This window comes from Aphelocoma coerulescens, assembly GCF_041296385.1.
Source record: "Aphelocoma coerulescens isolate FSJ_1873_10779 chromosome Z unlocalized genomic scaffold, UR_Acoe_1.0 ChrZ, whole genome shotgun sequence".
Taxonomy (NCBI): Eukaryota; Metazoa; Chordata; class Aves; order Passeriformes; family Corvidae; genus Aphelocoma; species Aphelocoma coerulescens.
This window is the reverse complement of record NW_027184085.1, coordinates 37,827,022-37,848,189: the sequence shown is the minus strand read 5'-3', so window position 1 is coordinate 37,848,189 and position 21,168 is coordinate 37,827,022. Positions and strand designations below refer to the sequence as shown.

Below are 21,168 nucleotides of genomic sequence, written 5' to 3'. Positions count from 1 at the left end.
GCTCTACAGGAGGGGGCAGCATGTTGCTTGGCATCCTAACTACAGTTTAGCAGAGCCTTGTCATCTGCTCCTATAAAAATACACTGCGGTCTGCAAGCTCCATTTTTTTCTGTAAGTCCTGTTCTGCCATGGGCTACAAGCTAAGACACAGCAGAGAAAATACCAAGTCTTCATCCAAGTTAAGTTCTCCTACTCTTTCCCATCTCTGCAATTCTCTGGCTGAATGTCACTGTGACACCTGGCTGGCCGTTTCAGAATGCATAATTTTTGTCCCTGTTAGGGCCTTTCCCGATTTTCACGCCCAATTTATCTTTTGGGGTGGGAATGATGCTGGAGAGCTCATGTGTAAGAGAGTGGGCGCGTGTCTGGTGTGGTACCCTGCTTGCTGCCCCAGTCAGGGACAGCAGCCCTTCAGCTCCTGCCTGTTGCAGCTCTCTTCCCCTGGTCTGCTGGCAGCCCGGGAACCCCTACCGCTGCCACCACTGCCTGGCCCTGCATACTAATTGGCACATTTAATGACTTTCCCCAGCTCTTCTTCCCTTCTCCTCCTAAGCTGCTGTCTGGGAGCAGGGGAGCCCAGCTGCCATGGAAACCGAGCCGTCAAACACCCTGAATCTGCCGCACCAGCCTTGGGAGAGGATTCCAGTGGTGAAGTGCAAAGAAGGGGATGCAGGAACGGGTCTGGGCTATTCTGCAAAGGCACTGCACGAGATGAGTATATAGAAGGTATAAGAAATCAGACACTTAAGAGGAAAAACAGGTTAACCCTTTGTTTACCAGCTTTTTTCTTCACAATGATTCAAATATCTCTCTGCCCCCTTCCTCCAATCCACTTACTGTCTGGATAAAATACCCACATACCATATCATCAAAGGGATTTTGACAACCCCAAATATGGCTCATGCATCTCAAGGACTGTTTTTAGCCAGAAGAAGTGCTGATTACAGCAAGCACAAAAGGTTTGGGGGGGCCTCAGGCACAAGCTGGCAGAGGACAAACCCCTGCCTAGGCAATAAGGCTGTGATCCTCTGCCCAGCCTTTCAGTTCTGCCTCCTTTTCCCAGGCTAACTGCTGGACTGGAGTCGCATGAAAATGCAGCACTTGTGGCACTGTCTGTATGCACTGATGCCTTTTCTGGGCAGGCACCTAGCTCAACACCAGCTCTGTGTCCAAAAGAATTCTGGTCTCTGCTTCAGGCTGTGTGGCAATGGGAATTGCACTTTTGTCCTCAGTTGTGTCTCCTGAGGATTTCTGGGCATACAATAAGGGTAAAATGTGTGTACGCTTTAGTCTTAGCACCCAGATTTCAGTCCTCAAGGGACACTGTCATTTCTACCCAGTCTCCTTGTAAGCTTTCAGACCAGCAATGGAGCACCTTCTTGTGTGTCTTTTTTCTATGCAGAGTTCCCTATGATATGATTTATTCATGAAGGGAGCCCTCAGAAGGTCAATAAAACTGGCATGCTCCCAAAAATACACAAACAAAACAGGGAAGAAGAAAACCCCACTGGGTCAGCACTTTTCTGAAGACAAGATGAAGCTGTTTATGTCCCAGGCAGACCCACTTATGCAAGGGACATAACAAATGTTTCAACTCTCCTTCTCTGTTCCAACCTCGTGAACAACCAGCTTAATACTGAAAATTTATTTCAGATAGAAGTGAGAACTTGCTGTGCCATGAAGCGTCACAGGGTTTTGGAGCTGAAGTACCCAAGACACCCAACAAAAGCGCTGCTTGGTATTCCTGTGAAACAGGGGGATCTACTGCAGTGCAGGCTGGGGAGAAGAGTGAGACAGGTCTCAGGGATGACAACAAAGGACAGACGGACCAACTGGCTTCCCACAGGGGTACTTCCTCTTCAGCTAAGACCACCAAAGGAGACTTCTGCTTGCATTTTTTCTTTCAGGGACTTTTATGCTGCTTTGCACCTGATCTTGCCATTGATTTGAAAAGGAAAAAGGACTGCCCCATTATAAATTTCAGTACCCTAGGTCTGTCACATGTGAGTTGCTACTACGCAGATTGGTACATAAAAGATGAAAAGGGCAGAAGAAGTGTTTGCAAGACATAAGAATGGCTAAACTAAGAAAGAAAACTATTTTACAGGGTTTGCAGCATTTATGTAAGCTTCTGGTTTCATGCAATTGAGAGTGATTTTATTAAATAGGAAATAATGTTTGAAACAAAAAATGTTAAAGAATTTATGGGAAGGAAAAAAGATTTTTTTTCCAAGCAAACAGAGAAACTGGTTAATATCACCAGGACCAAATGGGATTCACCTGAATCAGAAGGCATGCAGGTGGGAAACTGTAGTCTTCTCATTAAAAGAAATAGAGAGCTGATGCATGGAAAAAACCAATCTGTCTGTATCTTTCTAGAGTGGGAAAAAAACCATCTGCAGAAAGAGATCCCACTCTACTAGACCAGAGGTGATCCACAGGATGAATGCAAACAAAAGTGATACAGCAGACAAAGTATACGCGGATTTTCAAAACAAACACCTTTGATAAGGCTCTACATCACAGGTTATTAAAAAAAAAAAAAAAGCTGCTGCCGGGTTTAGCAAAGGTTTTTACGGACTGAAAACCGGTGACAGTACAAGAAGCAGTAAGCAGGACTTCAAGGTCACTTCTCAGGTCAGAGAGAAGGCAGTAGTGGAGTCCTCAGAGGCCAGTGTTACGGCCAGCTACATTCAACATCTTCAATGGCCTAGAGATGGAAGGGCATTGTCAGGTAGTCCAGCTGAGGGGGTGATGCTAAGTTCTTGAAGAGGCTTTTTAAACTGAGTGACTGGGCAGCAGATGAGTTTCAATGCAGTTCACTAAATGCATGATAAACAGGTGTAATAGCCTTTGTAATAACCTATGTTTACACTCAGCACTGACAGCTACAAATCAAGGAGATTTTAGAGCTCTCCTTGACACCAACAGCTCAATGAGCAACAGCTGCCACAAAAACTAAAGACACTGAGCATCACCAGCAAAGGTACCAATAACATGGCATAGGGCATAATTCTGCCATTTTATAGAGGCATGGCCCCCTCACATGCCTTCAGTGTGCAGTTCTGGTCTTCACATGTCAAGGAGGATGTGATCTAATTGGAGAGGCCCAAAATAGGAGAACTAAACTTCAGTGGAGGCTTACAAACCCACTAAAATGATGGATAAAGTGAGGTCAGTCAGAAACTACTGCAGAATAGTGATTAACAAAGTCTGAAGAATTGTAACAAGAGACTACTCAACAAAATTACCAGGAGATAAATTCAGAACAGATTAAAGTATTTTTATACATTATGGGTCCTAAAATTCTGGAGCTTGCTCCCACGGTTATGAACAGTACCAGTAGGTGCAAACAAGGATAAGACTAAATCCATGGAGTGGTTCACAAACAGGTAGTAATGGGAACTGTCAGAAGTCACCCCTAACATCCTGAATCCTGAGCTTACAGACTGTGGCACAGTGTAAGAAAATGCACACAAAAACTCACAAGAGATAGGGCAGGCAGCTTACAGGAAAATGTGATTTATATCTAAGAACAGGCTCAGTCATTTCTTGGAAAGGGTGGAGAGTCCGCATATTGAGCTTGCTTGGGCAGGGTAGGAAGGTCAGGAGAAAATTCCACCGAGTTAGGGCAAATTGGGCCAGAATGGAGAGCCCCATGTATCTATGAGATGTCTAGTTTTGAATATGGGCCGAGTTTGCACCACACTTTATTGCTTATTTTGATGTACCATGTGCGTTTCACATCAGCAGGACTGGGTTAAACCTTTCATTTGGTAGGGAAATGAAAAATCAGCCTTGCATGTTGAACATAATGAAACATCTGAAGATCCTTGGCATTTTACAACAAGTCCTTGGGTAACCACATTTATGTGTAGTGGATAAAGGCAGAAGCATCTGTGAATGTAATTCATCGATGCAACTGTTCACATGTTTACAACTGTATCATTTCTATATAAATATTTTTATATCACATATACGATATATATGGTTTTTTTCCCTCTGGAGCAAAAGATCCCAGTGCCATTAGCAATCTAAATATGCATTATGGAAAACATTTTTAATTACAGGGTCTAATAATGTTTTTCCATACAATCTCTTTTTAATTCTGTACATTTGCTAGACTGTGCTCAGCAAATGAGGGAGCTGTTAAGTGTTTCTTCTTAACCTCAAGGCTGAAGAACTCCAGCTCTCTCAACCTGTCTTCACACCATCTTAGTGGCCCTCCTCTGGACTCATTCCAACGTCCTTCTTATGTTGGGGGCCCCAGACCTAGACACAGAACTCCAGGTGGGGTCTCACAGAAGTGGAAAACAACAAAAACAATACAGATTTGGGTATATCCATCCCCCCACTCTTTCATGCACATGAGAGAACCAATTTCAACATTTACACATCAAACACTACTGAAACCAAATGAGCATCTAAGTCTTTTAATTTCAGGACCATAGTCTGACACACTAGAAACTTAAATGATCAGGGTTTTTTTCTATAAAGCAGAAGAAAGTGTTGAGGTGAAGGACTGGAAATTTCAAGTTATGAGTTCAATGCCAGAAGAATCTTGGAAGGACAAGTCAACTTCATGTTTTGTTTGTGTTCCATGGGGGTAGGGTATTTGCTATTCCGAGGGTAGTAATCTTGAAATAGCTGTCTGGTAATAACTATAATTTAACCCACCTGTCCACAGAAGTCTCCAGACTCTGGTTAAATTCTGAGTAGTTTTTCTTTAAAAGGCACAGAATCATCCTACATAATTGAAATTACAGTTGCAGGGTTTTAGTCTATGGGATTTCAATGTGGAGCAAAATCTCCATAGCCACCCTGAGGCTTGTGTTTCCTGTTATTCGAGGCTCCCAATGCTTGCAATGAAGACCAAGATCAGAAAAATGCACTCGGACACCTGCTAGAAATCAAACAACTCATCTTGATGTTATTCAACAGGGTCCCAAACTCAGCAACAGAAGAAAGGATGAATCATTCAGTTACCTTCCAGGCAACTTCCCCTGCTCCCCTTCTAACAAAATACTATGTTTTTTTCTAGGAGTTGTGGAAGCTGTTGGAAAGGTGGATTGAGACAAAAATACCATTCACCTTTTGAGAATAACAGGTATAGGTTTGCCTTTTTACATCTGCTGTTATATCCAACAAGAAAATGAGTCTTTATCCATTTCCCTATCTCCACTATGCAAGATTCAGAATGACTGAGTGTCCTGTTTGTCATATCAGTGTTGGACTGCTGCTGCTGGACTTTGTGATCATATTGGGGCTCTCTGGAACATGAACAGACTTTCCAAACTTGAATGCTCTAGAGTGACTGAGGCTGTAATGGCTTTGTGCTTTCTGTAAAATAAGCTTGGAGTATGGCATATAATATGAAATAATGAATGTGATGAATTTGCTATACATTCAAACTCCAGGGAGAGCCAAGCACAATCCAGTGGGGAAGCCCCAGTATTCCACTTTGCAGCAAAGCTGTAATTTTTTAACCTAAAGCGAGTTTCTACCTCACTGAACCAGCATGGGTCGTAATAAACCTTGTTACAAATAGAAGCCACCCATGTTCTGAAATGGTCATGGGCAGAAGAGATAAGTTCAAATTGCCACCTTTCTTAAAAAAAAAAAAAAAAAAAGTGTGAAAAAACAGAAGGGACATACAACTGGAGCAGAAGCAGAACTATTACATGTTTTCATCCTTTAAAATTTGGCTTTCACTAATAAATAATGGAGAACACTGGAAACAAGGTAAAGCAGTATTTCCTCCTGCTATAGTCAAACAGAGGCATCTGTAAAACTAGAACTCAACCTGGGTGGAATGTTGAGAGTTAAGTTTTAATTATATCTAATCGAAGTCAAGCGCAAAGAAACTGCATGCTGAATTGCAGTAGAGAAGATACAGTCAAACCTGATTTTCTGTTGTGTGTGTAGTTTCATACACAGTGACAGAAGATTCCAAATAAGAGTTCCAAAGTTCCAAATAAGAGTTGCAGAATTACTGGCAAGTATTTTCATAAATAAGAAATATTTTATTTTCAAAACTTTTTCCTTGCCCTGAAAATTCAGCCACGTTGAGATATCTTTCATAAATACTAACAGCTCTGCTTTCTGTGCAAACTAACGATGGGGTAAACTGATCCAGACAATGAAGTATCTATGCTTCAGACAACTACTCATGCTGGCACTCTACCGAACCAAGTAGTTCTGACACTATCAGCAGTCTTGGTTCTTTGTGTGCTTCAAGGTACCTAAGATAAGAATTATACGGAGCACACCAAGTCCTCTGGTCCTCTTGCATCCTAGCACATAGTTTGTCTACACTGAATCATTCCCTTCATAAATTGCACAGTACCACCTTAAAATGAGATTATTTTCATCTGAGTTCACAGGTTTTCAAAGAAACTCATGCTTTAAATGTTAGAAATCTTTTCCTAGTCTTTTGCTTAAATTCTTTGATAGCAAGATTGCATTAATTTGTTCTTATGCGAGCATTGTTCTTTAGCTTCAATAGTATTCTTTCATCCCTAATGTTTATTTAAGCCTTTTGAAGCACTCATATAGTACAGTTCTTTTAGACTCTCCTTCAACAAAGATTTTAATCAGGAATGCCCTTGTACTGTACTTTGGTTTGGAGAAATATTCTGTCCTCTCTGCAAACAAGAAAAAAAAAAAGCTTGTTTTTCAGCTGGAATGTTTCATCAATGAAGTTTGTTCAGTGGCTGCAGAAACACTGATGCTGGTGCAGAAAAGCAGATGTTGCAGGAATTAGCTGTTGAGACAAGCAGGAGAGCAGGACCTCTGCTTTGGGCACCAGGACTGGTTTATGATGCTTTAAGGGTTTGCTGACCTCTCTGTCTCCAACCATAAAACAGGCTGTCAATGTCCCTCATTGCTCGAGGATCTCTTCTCTATGCACGTTTCAGGTTTAGCTTTCATATATTCTTAGTCCCACTGCCCCCTTTGCCTATATCTTCATATTTATCACTACCCGATGTTAAAAATTAATTTTGCTTTCAGGCCAAACTAACTCTCCTTCCCACATTATTATGTCTACAGCGTCAATACTTTCCTCCTCATACTCTTGACATTTAAACAGTCAAGAGACTCCTCTTGTCTATTTTAGTATTCTTTTCAAAGACAATCTCAAATTCTTTTTGGCCCTTTTCACTGCATCCCTGTTTGTCCATTAGCCTTTCCTTCTTTTGTATTTTTGCTTACTTTCCATGTCCTTTATGAGGTGAAATCACTGACTGTTCCTCAACCTATTGCTCCCCACTTTTACATGTGATTTAGGGACACTTCCATCTGCTTTCTGTGCCTTTATTTAAAGAAAATCCACATTTCTCCAATTCTTAAGCTGAACCTAACAACAAGTTCTTTCTAGTTTTTGAAGCTGACTTGAACAGCAGCAGCAGGACAACAAGAAAACAGGTACTCCCAAAATTTTGGGGTCACAATTATTTTAAAGCTAGGAATTCTGAGATTCTCAGGCAATTTTTAAATCCATCAATACCCCTGTGAACTTTACTTACAATAGGAAGTTATTCAAGTACAGGTGCAGAATAATTGCCTATTTTATGTTATATGAAAGCTAAACAGATCCAGATCTTTTTTTGTTCCATTTTTCCTGTCTTCCATCTTAAACAAATTTATTAAGATGTAATGGATCAAAAGGAACAACTAAGGAAAGAAGCTTTATTTACACATAGTTTTTTTTCTGATCATGTTATTTAACATAATGCTGTTTTCCATATCCCCAGTGACACAGTTAAGAACATGTAAACAGAAGCTACATTTAAAGCAACTAGCTTGGACATTGTGAGTAGCACAGAGGAAGAAATGTACGCCCCAAAAAAGGAACATTCATCCTGCTTCTGAATAGCTTTGCAGTCCGCATCAAGCTCATGCCACAATTTTTGAGCTACCAGTGTCTGAAGACTAGACCTACCTTCAGTCTCACATTGTACAGTGGAACTGTATAAACCTCTCCATGAAACTTGCATTTTCTAATTTATGCCATTTTAGCTGTATTTAAATAGGTATTTGAGGGGCTTTTTACTGTGTGCAGTACAGCATAACCTTCAGTTTCCTCCTTTTCTATTTAGCATTTTATTCTACTAACTAAAGCTGATTGTGATGGAAAAGCAGGTTAATACTGAATAATAGTATGTGTGCATACACAAGCTCCAAACCCACCATTTAGCCCATTTCCAAATTGTGATGGAAATATTTTTTGGTCAAAAATGTATGTTCCTCCGACCATGACTGGTATAAAAATCAGAACTGTGTGTGTCTATGTGAACAGGTAGAACTGTGCAAGGATTTTTAGTAACTTTCAACAGAATTCCCTTTGAAGAAAACGGCAATATCGGACTATATATTTTAAACAATATACAATCTCTGTTTTGCAGATTCAAATAGTATCTATTGGTTTTCTGTTGAGAGGCACATTCCACTCACTGTGTATAGGCACTGACCTTTATTTTAACACAGTTATGCTTTTCCCACACAGCTATTCAACACCAGATTCTTTTCTCTAAAAATGGCTGATATGGCATGAGAGACCAGTCCTAGAATATTTGAGGATACTCAAGGAGCATGGAAAAGTCACGCAATTGAAAACTGCAAAATTCCCTTTTTCATTGGTGCTTTCAATCTAGAAGACAAGACGAGATGTGCTGCCAAAATTATGGCATGAAATATTCAGCTCTATTTTGATCTCTCTTTTTTCTGTGTCTTGTTTTGCTAAAGATGATTTAAAACTCTGCTTGCTGAATCCAAAAAACAAACAGCTCATGCATATGACAGGCTGCCAAGAATGCAGGACCTTGCCCTTTGCTTAGCTCACAAGCAAGAAAAATCTCGTACAAGGATAGTGCCAGGCAGTATGCTGCACTAAATCTCATAGTCAGAAAATAACACTGGCAGCATAATCAGCTGCAAAAGGACTGCATGCAGAGCAGTAATTTGCAAAGAGCCCAGCCTATCAGTTAGCCTTCCAAAGCGACTTCGTGGTGACAGGCATCTGGTAAATCAATCTGGAAAGAATCCATATTCTCCAGATAGCATCACAGTTTTATTTTGCGGCCCTGGGCTGAGGCAGTATGAGGAACATAGATGACAAAAACATTAGGACAAATGATTTGTAATCATCCTGACTGTCATTCATGTTGCTTCTTTTTTTTCCCCCCCTTCATATTTATACTGGCTGTGGAATAATTGCAACACTGATGTGTTATCAAAGAATATCTGGCAATATATTTAATGAACAGTTCTTCATTTTCTTAAAATTCTACTGCCAGAAAAAAAAAAAGGAAGAGAAAGAAAACGAGAGCAATTTCTTTGCTGTGTTAAGATTCCTCCCTTTCTGTGTACACCATTAAATCCAGATTTACAGAGACATAATCTTGCAGGCCAGAAAATAATCTGAAGGACTCTCTTCACACACACCTTGAAATAAACTGGATGATGCTATAAAAGAATCCCTTAAGGGAGGCTGAGACTGCATCACATTTTACGCATCAGTTGAAAAAAAACCCCAGCTTATATTTCCAGCAAAACACTTTGATTTGCTTCATAGTGTGGTATGCAAGGATTAGATCACAGAGGCTGTGATTTTTTTTTCACCCAGATCCAGCGGTGAACATGGAAGTGAAATCAGATATAAAGCTATTACAAGTTTTCAATTAATAAGAATGGAAGTAAAATTTCTGTCCCCAGTAAAGTCAATGCCAGTTTGCTCACTGGTCTGGGCGGTAAACTAGTTTCCAGCCTGTGAATATATACCATTGTCTTTCTGTCTTCTAGAGAAATTGTAAAGGCTATAAAGCTAGCTGCTTAGGCCACAGTAATTTTCAGTAGCAATAGAAAAACCCCAATATTCTGAGCTGTACAGTATCGTAGCCTCAAGATTCTTTTATCTCTAAATGGCTTTAGATCTGTTTTATTTTTGTTAAGTACTCCTTTATTACACAGGATCAATATTTCTGTAGATGTAGATCTGCAGTCTTATGCATTTATTATCAAAAGTCTCACACTATAGCTCTTTCTTTAAAATCCTGGCTTCTAAGCATGTGATGTGAATAACTGAAGTGACATTCATTTTACAATGATCACTTCCAGGACTCAAATTCAAGAAGAAAAGCTTGAACACAGCTACACGGAACAGAGGACTGAAATAGAGTTTGACGAGGCTCAAGAACCATGGATATCTATAATTTAAACTTCTTCCAAAGTGTTGGGAAATAGCTTGAAAACAGATAATATAAATGTTATACCTCTCTGGAGATCAACACAACTGCAAGACTAAATAAGAGAATAGTTTTGAAATTTCATTTGCATCACCTCTCAGTGTTGGTCATTCTATCTGAGCATTTCAATGGGTCTGACTTTGCTACCAGCCCAAACATCTGAGACACCACTATGGCAATATCAAGCCCTGAATCAAATGAACTGTGGAAGAGAAGTAGGAACTGATCATAAATTAAATTTAATGTAAGCTCTCCAAATCTTCAAGGGCTGGACAGCAGTGTTGCAAGAATATTTTTAAGGGCAAATAAATAATAACTTTTGAAAGCAAATTCAAGGGTATTAAGCTAGGGTTTTTTGGGGTTCTTTTTGAAAGAATTTCAGTACACTGGAAAGAATGAAGTTACTTCCCACTCATGTGGCTTTTCTTTTGGAGGTTTGTTTACCCACCTGATGGAGAGAGAAGCATTTGAGTCACCACAATCTATTCTAATTCTTTTAGATCGGTCCTTAATAGAAGATGCATATTCTGTCACGCACCTTAAATCAGGCCTTCATCTCTTCCTAAAGTTAGGACACAGCTAGAATCTTGACAGCATTTTATATGTGTCTTGGCTCCATTTTATATAAGACTAGATTAATGCAAAGCCAACTTATCTCTGAAGTCTAATTACAAAGTTTCTGATACTGTAAGGCGCAGTATCAGTTCATTTCTGGAGTCCTCGCCTTTTGGGAAGCTTGGAGAGCTGTTCCTGACATGGTGTCAAAAACTTTGCTACTGTTCATGACATCTGGTATTGAAAACACTTCAAAAAGGCATACGTGTTACAGCTACATAAGTAACCACAGATTCTCTATTCTCCACGTTCTCTGTCACTGATGCCAACAGCCTCTGATTTAAGTCTTTGCTACTAACTTCCCTTCCACTCCACATTGCAGTGGACACATGCTCCATCGGGCAGAAAAAGGACTGAGAGCAGTGAAGATGAAAATGATCTGCAGTGTCACACAGTGCTTCCCCATTTCCATCACTGCCAGTAGCTCTTTGCTACGCACACACGAATCTGCACAGACAGATTTGTAGCCTCGGCTCTATTACTAGCTGGTGCTGCCCTCTCATCCTCTCGATCCATCCTGTTACACGTACCACTTCATAGTCTAATTGTCTAGCTCTTCCTTCCCGTGCTTCCTGAGTTCTGTGGGCCAAAAGAGTCCCGATTGTTCGCCAAGCCCAGGGTAAAAAATGCATATTTAGGAAAACTGCCTAGCAACTGCTTTCTTTAGTGCAAAGGAGAGAGGCCATTTGCATAAGAAAACCTTCCAGCTGGAAGCCTGCAAAGACTCTGCTGGGAGCTGCTTCTGTGACCAGACATCAAAGGAGAATTCCTGTTTAAGGACTGCTCCCTCTGGGTGGCCTTTCTGTGCTGTCCCCACCATCTGTGGGGGCAGTGGCCGCCGCACAGAGTGCACCAGTACTCTGCAGCACCGAGGAGATGCCACTCCAGTATCTGACTGTGCTCCCAGAGATCTTTCACTGATTTTGTTCCCACATCATCTTTTCCTCACCTTCATCTTTTCCCACCATCATCTTTTCCTTTTTGATGTGCACATCACACATCAGAAAGTCAACAGTTTCAGCTGCTAACCTTTGGAGTTCTGTAAATTGCTTTGCAGATTCCCTGCCAAAAAGTGACAATCTGTAGCAGTGCAGTACAGTATCTTCAGATATTTATGCATGGTTCCTCTCCATAATTACTAAAAGGCATTATTAGTCTGCACAAAGACCTGGCCCAGGAAGAAAAAACACAGAAATTACTTCATCATTTCCCTTGCCGTTCAGTGGCTAGAAAAAGTTGCCCATAAACTTTTCACTTTCTAAAGCCCTGGACAAAACATTGGCTCTAGTAAAATCAATGCAAATAGCCTCCACCAATATTCCAAGTACAATCCAGCAAATTGTGAACAGGGATGGGATTGAGGACATGGATCTCCTATGTGCTAATCATCTAAACAACAGTTAAATCGTTTCAGCACCTGCAAAAAATAGCTTTGTACAGCTCTGCTGCTACTTAATGGAATGAGGTGATTACGATCAGAGTTCTGCAAAGCTCTCCAAATTGCAGTTCCTAAGGCTAATTTCAATGTGTGAATCATTGCTTTCCTGCAATTTATATCCATATGTGTGGTTATTTTTGAGAATGATTCAGTTTTGTATGTATAATTTTAAAAGGACTTTTTAAGTTAATGAACATCTGTGCTAAGAGCCCCTCAACAGAAAAGCCCGTGTCAGCCACTGGTGACAATGACTATGTAAACTTCCTGTTATCATATAGGCGTGCATGTGGATCCTATGGCTCTTACCAACTGCATATTGCAGGAGTAACCGGCTGAAAAGCACTCCATAAAAATGCTTTGACAGTGGGGTGGGAAATCCAAAACTTCCAGCCATTTGAAAACTGTAATATCTGTTTTATAACCAGAATAGAACCAAATACTAAATTCTCAAAGCTTTTAACAGAAGCAAACAGAGGAAAAATTTCCATTTGAAAATTTCCAAGTACTTTAATATTTTGATCAACACACATTCAACACTTTTAGCTATAGTGTAGCTCAACAGGATTTCTGTGTAACATTTGTTTCTAGGCACTGCCTCCTGCTTGAACTTTTTTTCTCAAGATGAACTTATTTCTTGACATGCTGCATGAGAACCACATTGGTATAAATCTAGTGGTGGTGGATTTACAAAGGAAAAATTAGTCACTGAAATGCAATGGGTAATCAAGTAGCTGGTCATAGCAACAAGGTCACTTTGCTTTAGTCTGTCTTTTAATCAGCTTAATTTTTCAACCTAGTTATTATGGGTTTTTGTTTCTGCCCTCTCTATACTCTTTGATCTCACAGACTGAAGGAGAATGTACTCCAGGAACCATGAAGCGGTCTTCCCATTTGCTCACTTAAAGCGAAAGGAGGCTCAAATTGGCCAAGTGAAGTATGTCACAACTTCCCAGTTAAAAGCCTCATTTTCTGTATTACCAACCTGTTATTAACCCTGCAAGACAGAGTTTAGTAAGAACCGACTGTTAAATGCAGCACACTACACATGTTGGACATCTGATGTTCCTTCCCCCATCACTAATAAGGAAATCTTTCTTGGACTCCCCTCTTAGGATCTGTGTTGGTGAAAACAGATGGAAACAGAAGTGCAAGTAGGACCAATAACCCTGATGTGAAGACGATGAGAAAACTTCACTTATGAAGTGACTACATCTACAGCTGTACTACAAAAGATGGAACTTGCTCTTGCTTAAGACAAAGCTGAAATTAGGTTTTCTGTGAAGAACTGAGGGAGTTAAACAGCTGTAATTCCAAACAAAACCAGGAATTCAACCAGTAGTTGTGTAAGTAAAAGCTGGGGACAGAACATGCCTCCTGCACTGCACAGAATATACTCTGGCACAGGCGAGTAACAACATCAAGCCGTGGTGCTCATCCTTTGTCATCAGGATGCCACGTCCTGCTGCATACCAGTTTCTAAATGCTGACATTGCAATGTCTTTTAGGAAGTCCTCTAAAATCATTAGGCCTAATTCTGCTTGTGATTATGTTTCTTTAAGTTCAGAGCTACTGCACTGACTTCAAGGCAGCTACTTTGGATTTACATCTCTCAAGCTGGCCTATTATTTCCTGTATTGTTTCCAGTTGCATGAAATCATCTGTGCACGTCCTCCAGGGCTGCTGGAACCCTCTGTCCTCCCCAGCACTACACATGATGCAATGAGCCTCTGACGGAGGAGGAAAGCCGAGAAGTCCATGTAGGGAAGCAGATAATTTCCTTTTGAGCAATGGATGCAAAAATAGCAGCTAATAAAAAGCCTTCAAACTGTGCCTTCAAACTGTGACAATTCAATACACACACCTACGAGAATGCCTTGACAAGCTGCTTGACTTCCCAGTAACTCTTTCTTGTTTTCTTTAGTGCAGCCTCCTCCAAACTCCCACACACAGGTATTCATCTCTGTAGTGATAGCTGAGACCTGCAGGTGTTTGCTGCTATTGCCCTTTCAGAATAGACAGACACTTGTTCCTCACTGTAAACATTTGTATCATGGTGTTTGCCTGGCTAGTTACAGCCCAAATAATGATAAACCAGCCTTTTCTTTTTTTAGCCCCTTGCTGTCATGCATGAATTCGCTTCGCAAATAGGCATTAGGTACTGGAAATAGCATAAGCAAGATCACTCTCTGGTGATTATTTTACTAGCCTTATCTCCTAGAAAATATTTCATAGAGTGTCACCAGAAAAGTATATCATGCAGTTTCCAGAAATACAGCACTCTACAACATTAGAGTCATACATGAAGGGAGGGTATGGCTAGTGGGAAAGATGCTCTTTCACTCCTTTAATACTAATGTTATTTCACTGTTTTTCAAACTGTTACCTTGGCCTTGCTAAGGAACAGTAAAAATCAGAATCAGAACTGTTTGTTGAGGACTGTAACTCTCACAGGTGTCAAAATAGTTTCTCAAAGAGGTTGTTCACCTTTTTGATGTAGTGAGTAAGTCCAACATCTGTGTGTTTTTAAAATAGGCCTGGAATGGCAAATTCCAAAAAAACCATTAGTTTTTCTGGAAGTCTGACTGGAAGGCTAAGGACTGTAATAGCTTCTCCTGTCTTAACTGAAAGTGCATGGGAACCCTATGTTTTAAAAAGACAAACATCCCAAAATAGTTAATGTTAGCATTAAATAGAAATTATCAATAAAACATTAAGAAAAAAAGCTGCAAAAATCTAGGAAACTTCCTTCAAACCTTTCCCACTCCATCAGCTGTTTATTTTTTGTACCCTGATTCTGTTTCTTTAGTTCTTTACTCACCAACAATTCAGACAAGACCTGAATTCTAATTAAAAAAAACCCAAACCAAAATAAAACCACCCAGCTCCCAAAGAAGACAGAAAAATAAAAGAGAAACACCAGTCTTTCTCAACCACTAGAGGTACAAAATGTGCCAGTATGAATTGTAAAGTCATTCAATGAGGGACTGAAACAAAAAACTTAGGAAAAAAAAAGGATGTTCTTCATTTGGAAGGAGTGGAAGATGAGAGTGGCCCAGGGCACTGTCTCACAATACAGTTAACATGTGCCAATGACACAGGCTATGTGAGTCTAAGATGTACTAAGCAGCACATTTTCATTAAAGGCTGGGAGGTACCTCTAATCCAAGAATGGCAAAAATCTGATTTGGGAAATACCACTCACAGTTCTAGCAATATCTGTACCAGAACGAGATACAGAAATTGCTATTTCACACACTGAAAGTCATTGGAGAAGGCTAGTGTTAGGTGAAAAAGAAAATGAAGACCCTTTTTTTCATGAGAGTGGTCCTTGTTTAAGCCTCTAAAACAGTCTGGTAGGGGACAGGAGTACTTTCTCTAAATACAGTTGAGATTTAAAGGCTGAGAAGGGAGTGGAATAATGTGATCAAGTAGGTGTCTATGGGTCATGAGTTAATTCAGGTTGCTGGATTTAAAAAACAAAAATTGCAGCTGTTAGGACAGAGAAGCTGCTGTGCAGCCTTCTAAGGAAAGCACTGGCAGCACAGGATTCTACTTCCTTGCAACATCCACTTTGAGAGAAGGGGCTGTGTGACAGGACAGGAGTTAGAAATCCAGGCTTCAAAAACGCAAGATTGCTGCTATCCAATTCTGTGGTATATCTGAGAAGAAGCCTGCCAGCATTTTGCAGGCTGCACCTTATTAACTTACTTAAGTCTTTCTTCAGGACTTGTCTTTTTGTTGTCCCTCTTGTGGTATGATTTGATTCTGGATCATCTTTGGTTCCCACACTGAGAATAGACAACATGGCCAGATGTGGTCTGAGGGGCACCACCAAATGCAAGTTACGCCACTGGCTGGTGCAACTGGCTTGGGCCCACATAGCTTTCTACAGGGTGCCAGTAAAGAATGTGATTTTGACAGAAAAATCTGATGGCGATTGCTGTCACATCTTGCTGTATGTCAGGTGTGACTGACTTCCTAAGATCTCTCAGGAATTTTTGCCAAGCATTGTTTCTCTTTACGGGCTTAGGACACTGTTGAAATCTTCTCTTTTTCCCTGGCAGACTGGAATTTTATGGGGCTTGGTGTCTTATTTAGAAGGGGCAAAAGTACTAGCGAGTGTTGGTGTTTTCCCTGTAGCATGATGAGGGCTCAGGTTCTTGTTGCTACTACACTTAACATCTACTGTGTGGCTTTCCTCAAGAGTGAAAGACTTAGGACCGGTGTGACCTGTGTCTCTTCTTCCAATCTGACATGCTCTCTTTAAATAGCAAAACTGGGTACAAGATGTGGAGAAGATATTAAAGAGAAACAGAGTCACTGAAATTTATACTGAAATGCATCCTCTTAGTCTTCTGCCCCATCTGTGCCAGAAGTGAAGGAAACTTGTGAACCTCTCTGTAGTTTTAGGGGAAATTTGGTCTAAAGGAAGATAGAGACCTCACTAGGCCCAGTCTTTTGACAGACTTTTGAGTGGTTTGCACAAGCTGAGAAAAGGAGTCCGTATTTTCTCCACTGTTCTTGTGCTGTTGCATAAAGGCAAGTAGGTTATACAATAGCTAAATAAGGATTACACAATTGAGCTCCATAAATCAAATAAGAAACAGAATCTCTATCCTGCACTGGACAAACATAAAAATGGGGAAGGGTGAAATTCTGGTCCTAATGAAACTAATGGCAAAGCTCTTGCTTAGTCTGGTGAGATCACAGTTTCATCTGAAACCTTGGCTCAAGCCTGCAGTTGGCTGACCAGGCTGGATATTTAAAGCATATCCCTATTAAGTTTTCCAAGTACTGGGATAAGATGACTTCTACTTTTTTCCAAGCTTTTTGCTTATGATTAAGAAATGATGAAATTATTTTAAGACCAAGTACTAAGCAATCACATGCAAACCTGAACTGGAAGCCTAAAAAGGCCCTGACATATTATCTCTGAGTGCAAGAACAAATAATAACCAAGTAACTATTTCCATGCTTCAATGTCAACACTTAAAATCACTGAAAGCTACTTTAAAGCACTACCTGGGTATCTGAGACTAAGACAGGAAACCCAGAACTGTGGGGGTAGGAAATCAAACAACAAAATCCAAATATCTACAAAACAAATAAAACCCCTAATAAACCTGACACCTAAGCTCTTCAAGTAAATAACTTCGTGAAAGGATCTTTTGTGCCATAAGGATTGCAGTGCAGCAGTGTTGCTGGAGCTATTTGGCTCACAGACCAAACCAATTACTTGACAGTTGTTTTACTTTGGCCTGGGGTGTAGAGCAGTTCTGAAAAGAAAAGCCATTGCAGTTTCTTCATGTCCCCGGGCTCGGGCTCCTCTGGTCTGACTATTGAAAACTATTGCTGTTACACTGGTTGCTAGCATGTACATCAAGACTTCCCCTACCTACAAGATTCCTGCATGATGAAAAAGACAGAAAAAAGAAAGGGGGAGAAAAAAGAAAAGCTTGTGCAATCAGGGCCACACATCACATGTATTCCCAGCCCAAGGGTTAATTTGCTCCCCCTCTTCCCTGAAGCATCTCTTAACAGCTGAGCTGATTCAATGCAGAATGTCATTAACAATCTAACAGTGCACAATGACTTGGGATCATCCTTATCTTACAGAAGCAAGCTATAAATAATCATCTTGGGCAAATCTAACATCATGACTGAGTGGCAGGATCCAAAAAAAACAATTCCAATGTATTAAAACCCAGAGATGACGAACCATTTCTTGCAGAACTTTTTGGAATTGTGTAAATCTCTCCAACAAGCAACAGATAAAGCTGTCAGGGTTGGGGATGAATTGCTTCTCTGTGAGTGATTAAGCCTGAGCAGTTAAAAAGACTTAGCTTGCTATAAGCAATTTAGGTATGGTAGGTCAGTGACATTCCAGTGTTATCACTGACTTAGGTCTGCCAAGGATGCAGTTCTCAGGTCAACCATCTGGGAATTCATCATTGCCTTGACTTTTTCATGACCATCTTCTGACCAGCCCACATATGTCCCTAAAAGGGCAGGCCAAAACTTCACAGGCTCAACTGTACCTTGCAGCTTTTATCAACTGCGAAATATGGCGGCATGGCAGTCTCTGGCTCTGTCTCTCCTCTGCACTAGTTAGAAGCCAGCTGGAACATGAGGGGCTAGAGAAATTATCCTTCTTGTTTTTCTTAGTGTGTAGAACAAGCAACTACCTCACTTGAAGTTTCATATCCACCCATCACTCTGCAAACTTATACCACCAGTTTGGATGGGGCCATGCTACTTTACATCATCCCCTCTGACACTTACCTCTTTCTCCCTTCATTCACATTTGTGTCTTTCACTAACACCTCTCTACAATTACCTTTCCCATCTTATTTGTTCCTTCTCTCACATCAGTGATTGCATCCTCTTCACACTACTGCCTCTTTCTTCTCCTTTGTTAAACCCTAGATCTCTCAGAACCCCTCCTTGAACTCAAAAATAAGTGAAGATAAGGGAGAGAAGGAAAGAAGAGAGTGATTCTGTGTGAGAGATAGTGAGTGGGAAATACTATGTACCCCTTAAATGAGATCCTTTGAGAGGTGCCCAGGTTACCCAGAATTTCCTGAACTCCTGCTTTTTCCAGGTCATGGGTGTTGTTCTAAATTCGTGTTCCAGTGGGTAAAAGCTTTGCTTGAGTACTCATATGCAAGACTTGAAGATTAAATCCAGAGGTACATGAGCAGGTAAGCTGATGCCAGTCCGTACACCATCACATGCCTGAGCCAGGCCTCAGTTGTCTCCAGGAAAGCCATATGACTACTGAGCTTCTGCCCCCTTTTCCAGGTAGTTTTTATGCAACAGGGGGAGTTACTACTTTTTTTCCAAAAATAAGCAAAGCAAATGTTCAAAAATGCTGCCTCTGACTGTAACAACCTTTGCAAACACGTACTGTTCTGCATATACATTCATTCTTAAGTGTAACAACTAACATGGTAAACACTGAAGTATGAACAGACCCATGACTTCAGTCCCAACAAGTGGTGCAAAAATGCAATATGCAAAATCAGATCCAAAATCAATAAACCGTAGCCTCTGCTCACCAGTGTCCTTTAAAACACAGAGGAAGTTATTACCATCCTGTATATTTGTTTTCAAGCTCTGGAGTGCATGAAGTCATGCTTGTTTCACATTGATCAAATAATTCAAAGTCCCAGTTTACAAAATAACAATATATAAGAGGAATCTGCATAATATGTTTACTAAATACTAGGTTTGCCTTTGAAAGGAAAGAAAATTAAGAGGGGAGGCTGTTACTTATGAGCTTCTAAGTAAAAAATTCAGCAGTAATTTTCAAAAGTTTAGCTTCCTCTATCCTGTCTGGCCTCAGCCAGCTGTAGAGACAATCTCTTCCCAGGCATCCCACCAACACTGATGGTGGGGTGACATTGTCCTTTACTAACACAATCCAAATTGAGTGGCTAAGAAAGGAATAACAAAAAAGGAATAAGGAGTAAGGAATTCACTGGCAACAAGTCATGTGAGAGGCAGATACAAAACATGTGCTTAAAGATGATGAGTTTATTTCACAGGATAAACTCTAGGGTTTGTAAATTATCAGCTTGGCCATGGATTGCCTTCCCCAAGCCAGAAACACCTGACAGGTTCAGTTCCAATCATGAAATTACAAATGTGATAGCAAATAGGAAATGGTGTCAACTACATGACTTACCACATAGCACAAATATGTCAACAACAGTGATTAATCCTCAGAGTTTGTTTATCCCAGCAATTTTAGAAGTTCTTTGCAAAATTCAGGTATCACTTTATGGCAACCAAGCTCAGGGAAAACAGTCAGAATGAAAAAGAGCAACATGCTACTCTTACCCTCTGCAAAACAACTCTTCAACATTAAGAAGTAGGACTAAAGCCCTGGCTTAAGGCAGGAAAAGCTTCCAGGTGCTGAGTATATAACAACTTCTCACCTAGTCTCTTCTTGAGTAAAATAACTGGTCACTGCTGCTGCCCAGTACTTACATTTCCTCTAGTTAACTGAAGCATTACACAGCTACTCCCCAAAGTTACCATTTCCATTTTTCTTAGCAGTATTTAAGAACGTATTTTAATAGCTTCAAAGTATGGGGCCAAATTTGATTACCCACTCTTCCTTTTCATCTGCTGCTTCTTCTTCACTAAAGCCAAGAAAACATGCAAAATTTTTTGCCCAGAGAAAGAGATCTTTCTGTTATTTAGAATCTAAACCCAACATACATAAACAACAAAACATGACAATCTACTCAGATTAACTCTCCAAATTTACCAAAACCTTTTAACTCAGAACCAGGTTCTCCATATGCTGGGCTCTAAATTACCTGACAGACAGATGGTTATGCATAAAAGCAGAATCAGTCACACCAGTGTGGTAAGAAGACTGAACAAGACCTAGTTTATTACTTATTACAGCAGTTCACTTACCCTATAGTAGTCTGTGCTGTACACATCTCTAGACATCCCAAAATCCCCAATCTTCACCAGTAGGTTTTCACCAACCAGACAATTCCTGGTAGCAAGATCCCGATGCACGAAGTGCTGTGATGCCAGGTAAACCATCCCAGAAGCAATCTGCTGCGCAATGTGAAGCATCTGGGACTGGGTCAGCTCAGCTGGACGGTTGCCTTCTGCCATCAGTCCTGCATCTGGTCCATGTGCCCTGCACCAAAACACAAGCTGATAAACTGATAGGCCACTGTAAGATAGAGAGGTGAAAGGCATTAGTGAGCCTCAGCCCACACAACTCCATCAAAAGGGCTATAAATTCCTTGGTGAAATAGGTAAAAATTTGTATCTTAGCTTTTTTCATTTACTGTTTTCCTTCATTGTGTGAAAGATAAGTGATGTGAAGAGCATTACAAACAA

The 21,168-nt window shown here is 40.5% G+C and overlaps 1 protein-coding gene across 3 annotated transcripts in view; it reads right to left on the bottom strand.

Annotated features, from left to right (window-relative positions):
• The window catches only part of NTRK2 (neurotrophic receptor tyrosine kinase 2), a 209,638-nt gene that overhangs the window by 21,904 nt on the left and 166,566 nt on the right, over positions 1–21,168 (bottom strand). For all 3 annotated transcript variants that reach the window (XR_011147650.1, XM_069001029.1, XM_069001028.1), the window contains exon 15: positions 20,728–20,962. Coding sequence is in view for 2 of the 3 variants with exons in the window: in XM_069001029.1 (XP_068857130.1) it covers positions 20,728–20,962 (235 nt within the window). In the remaining variant the exon portion in view is untranslated. The remainder of the gene's footprint in view (positions 1–20,727; positions 20,963–21,168) is intronic.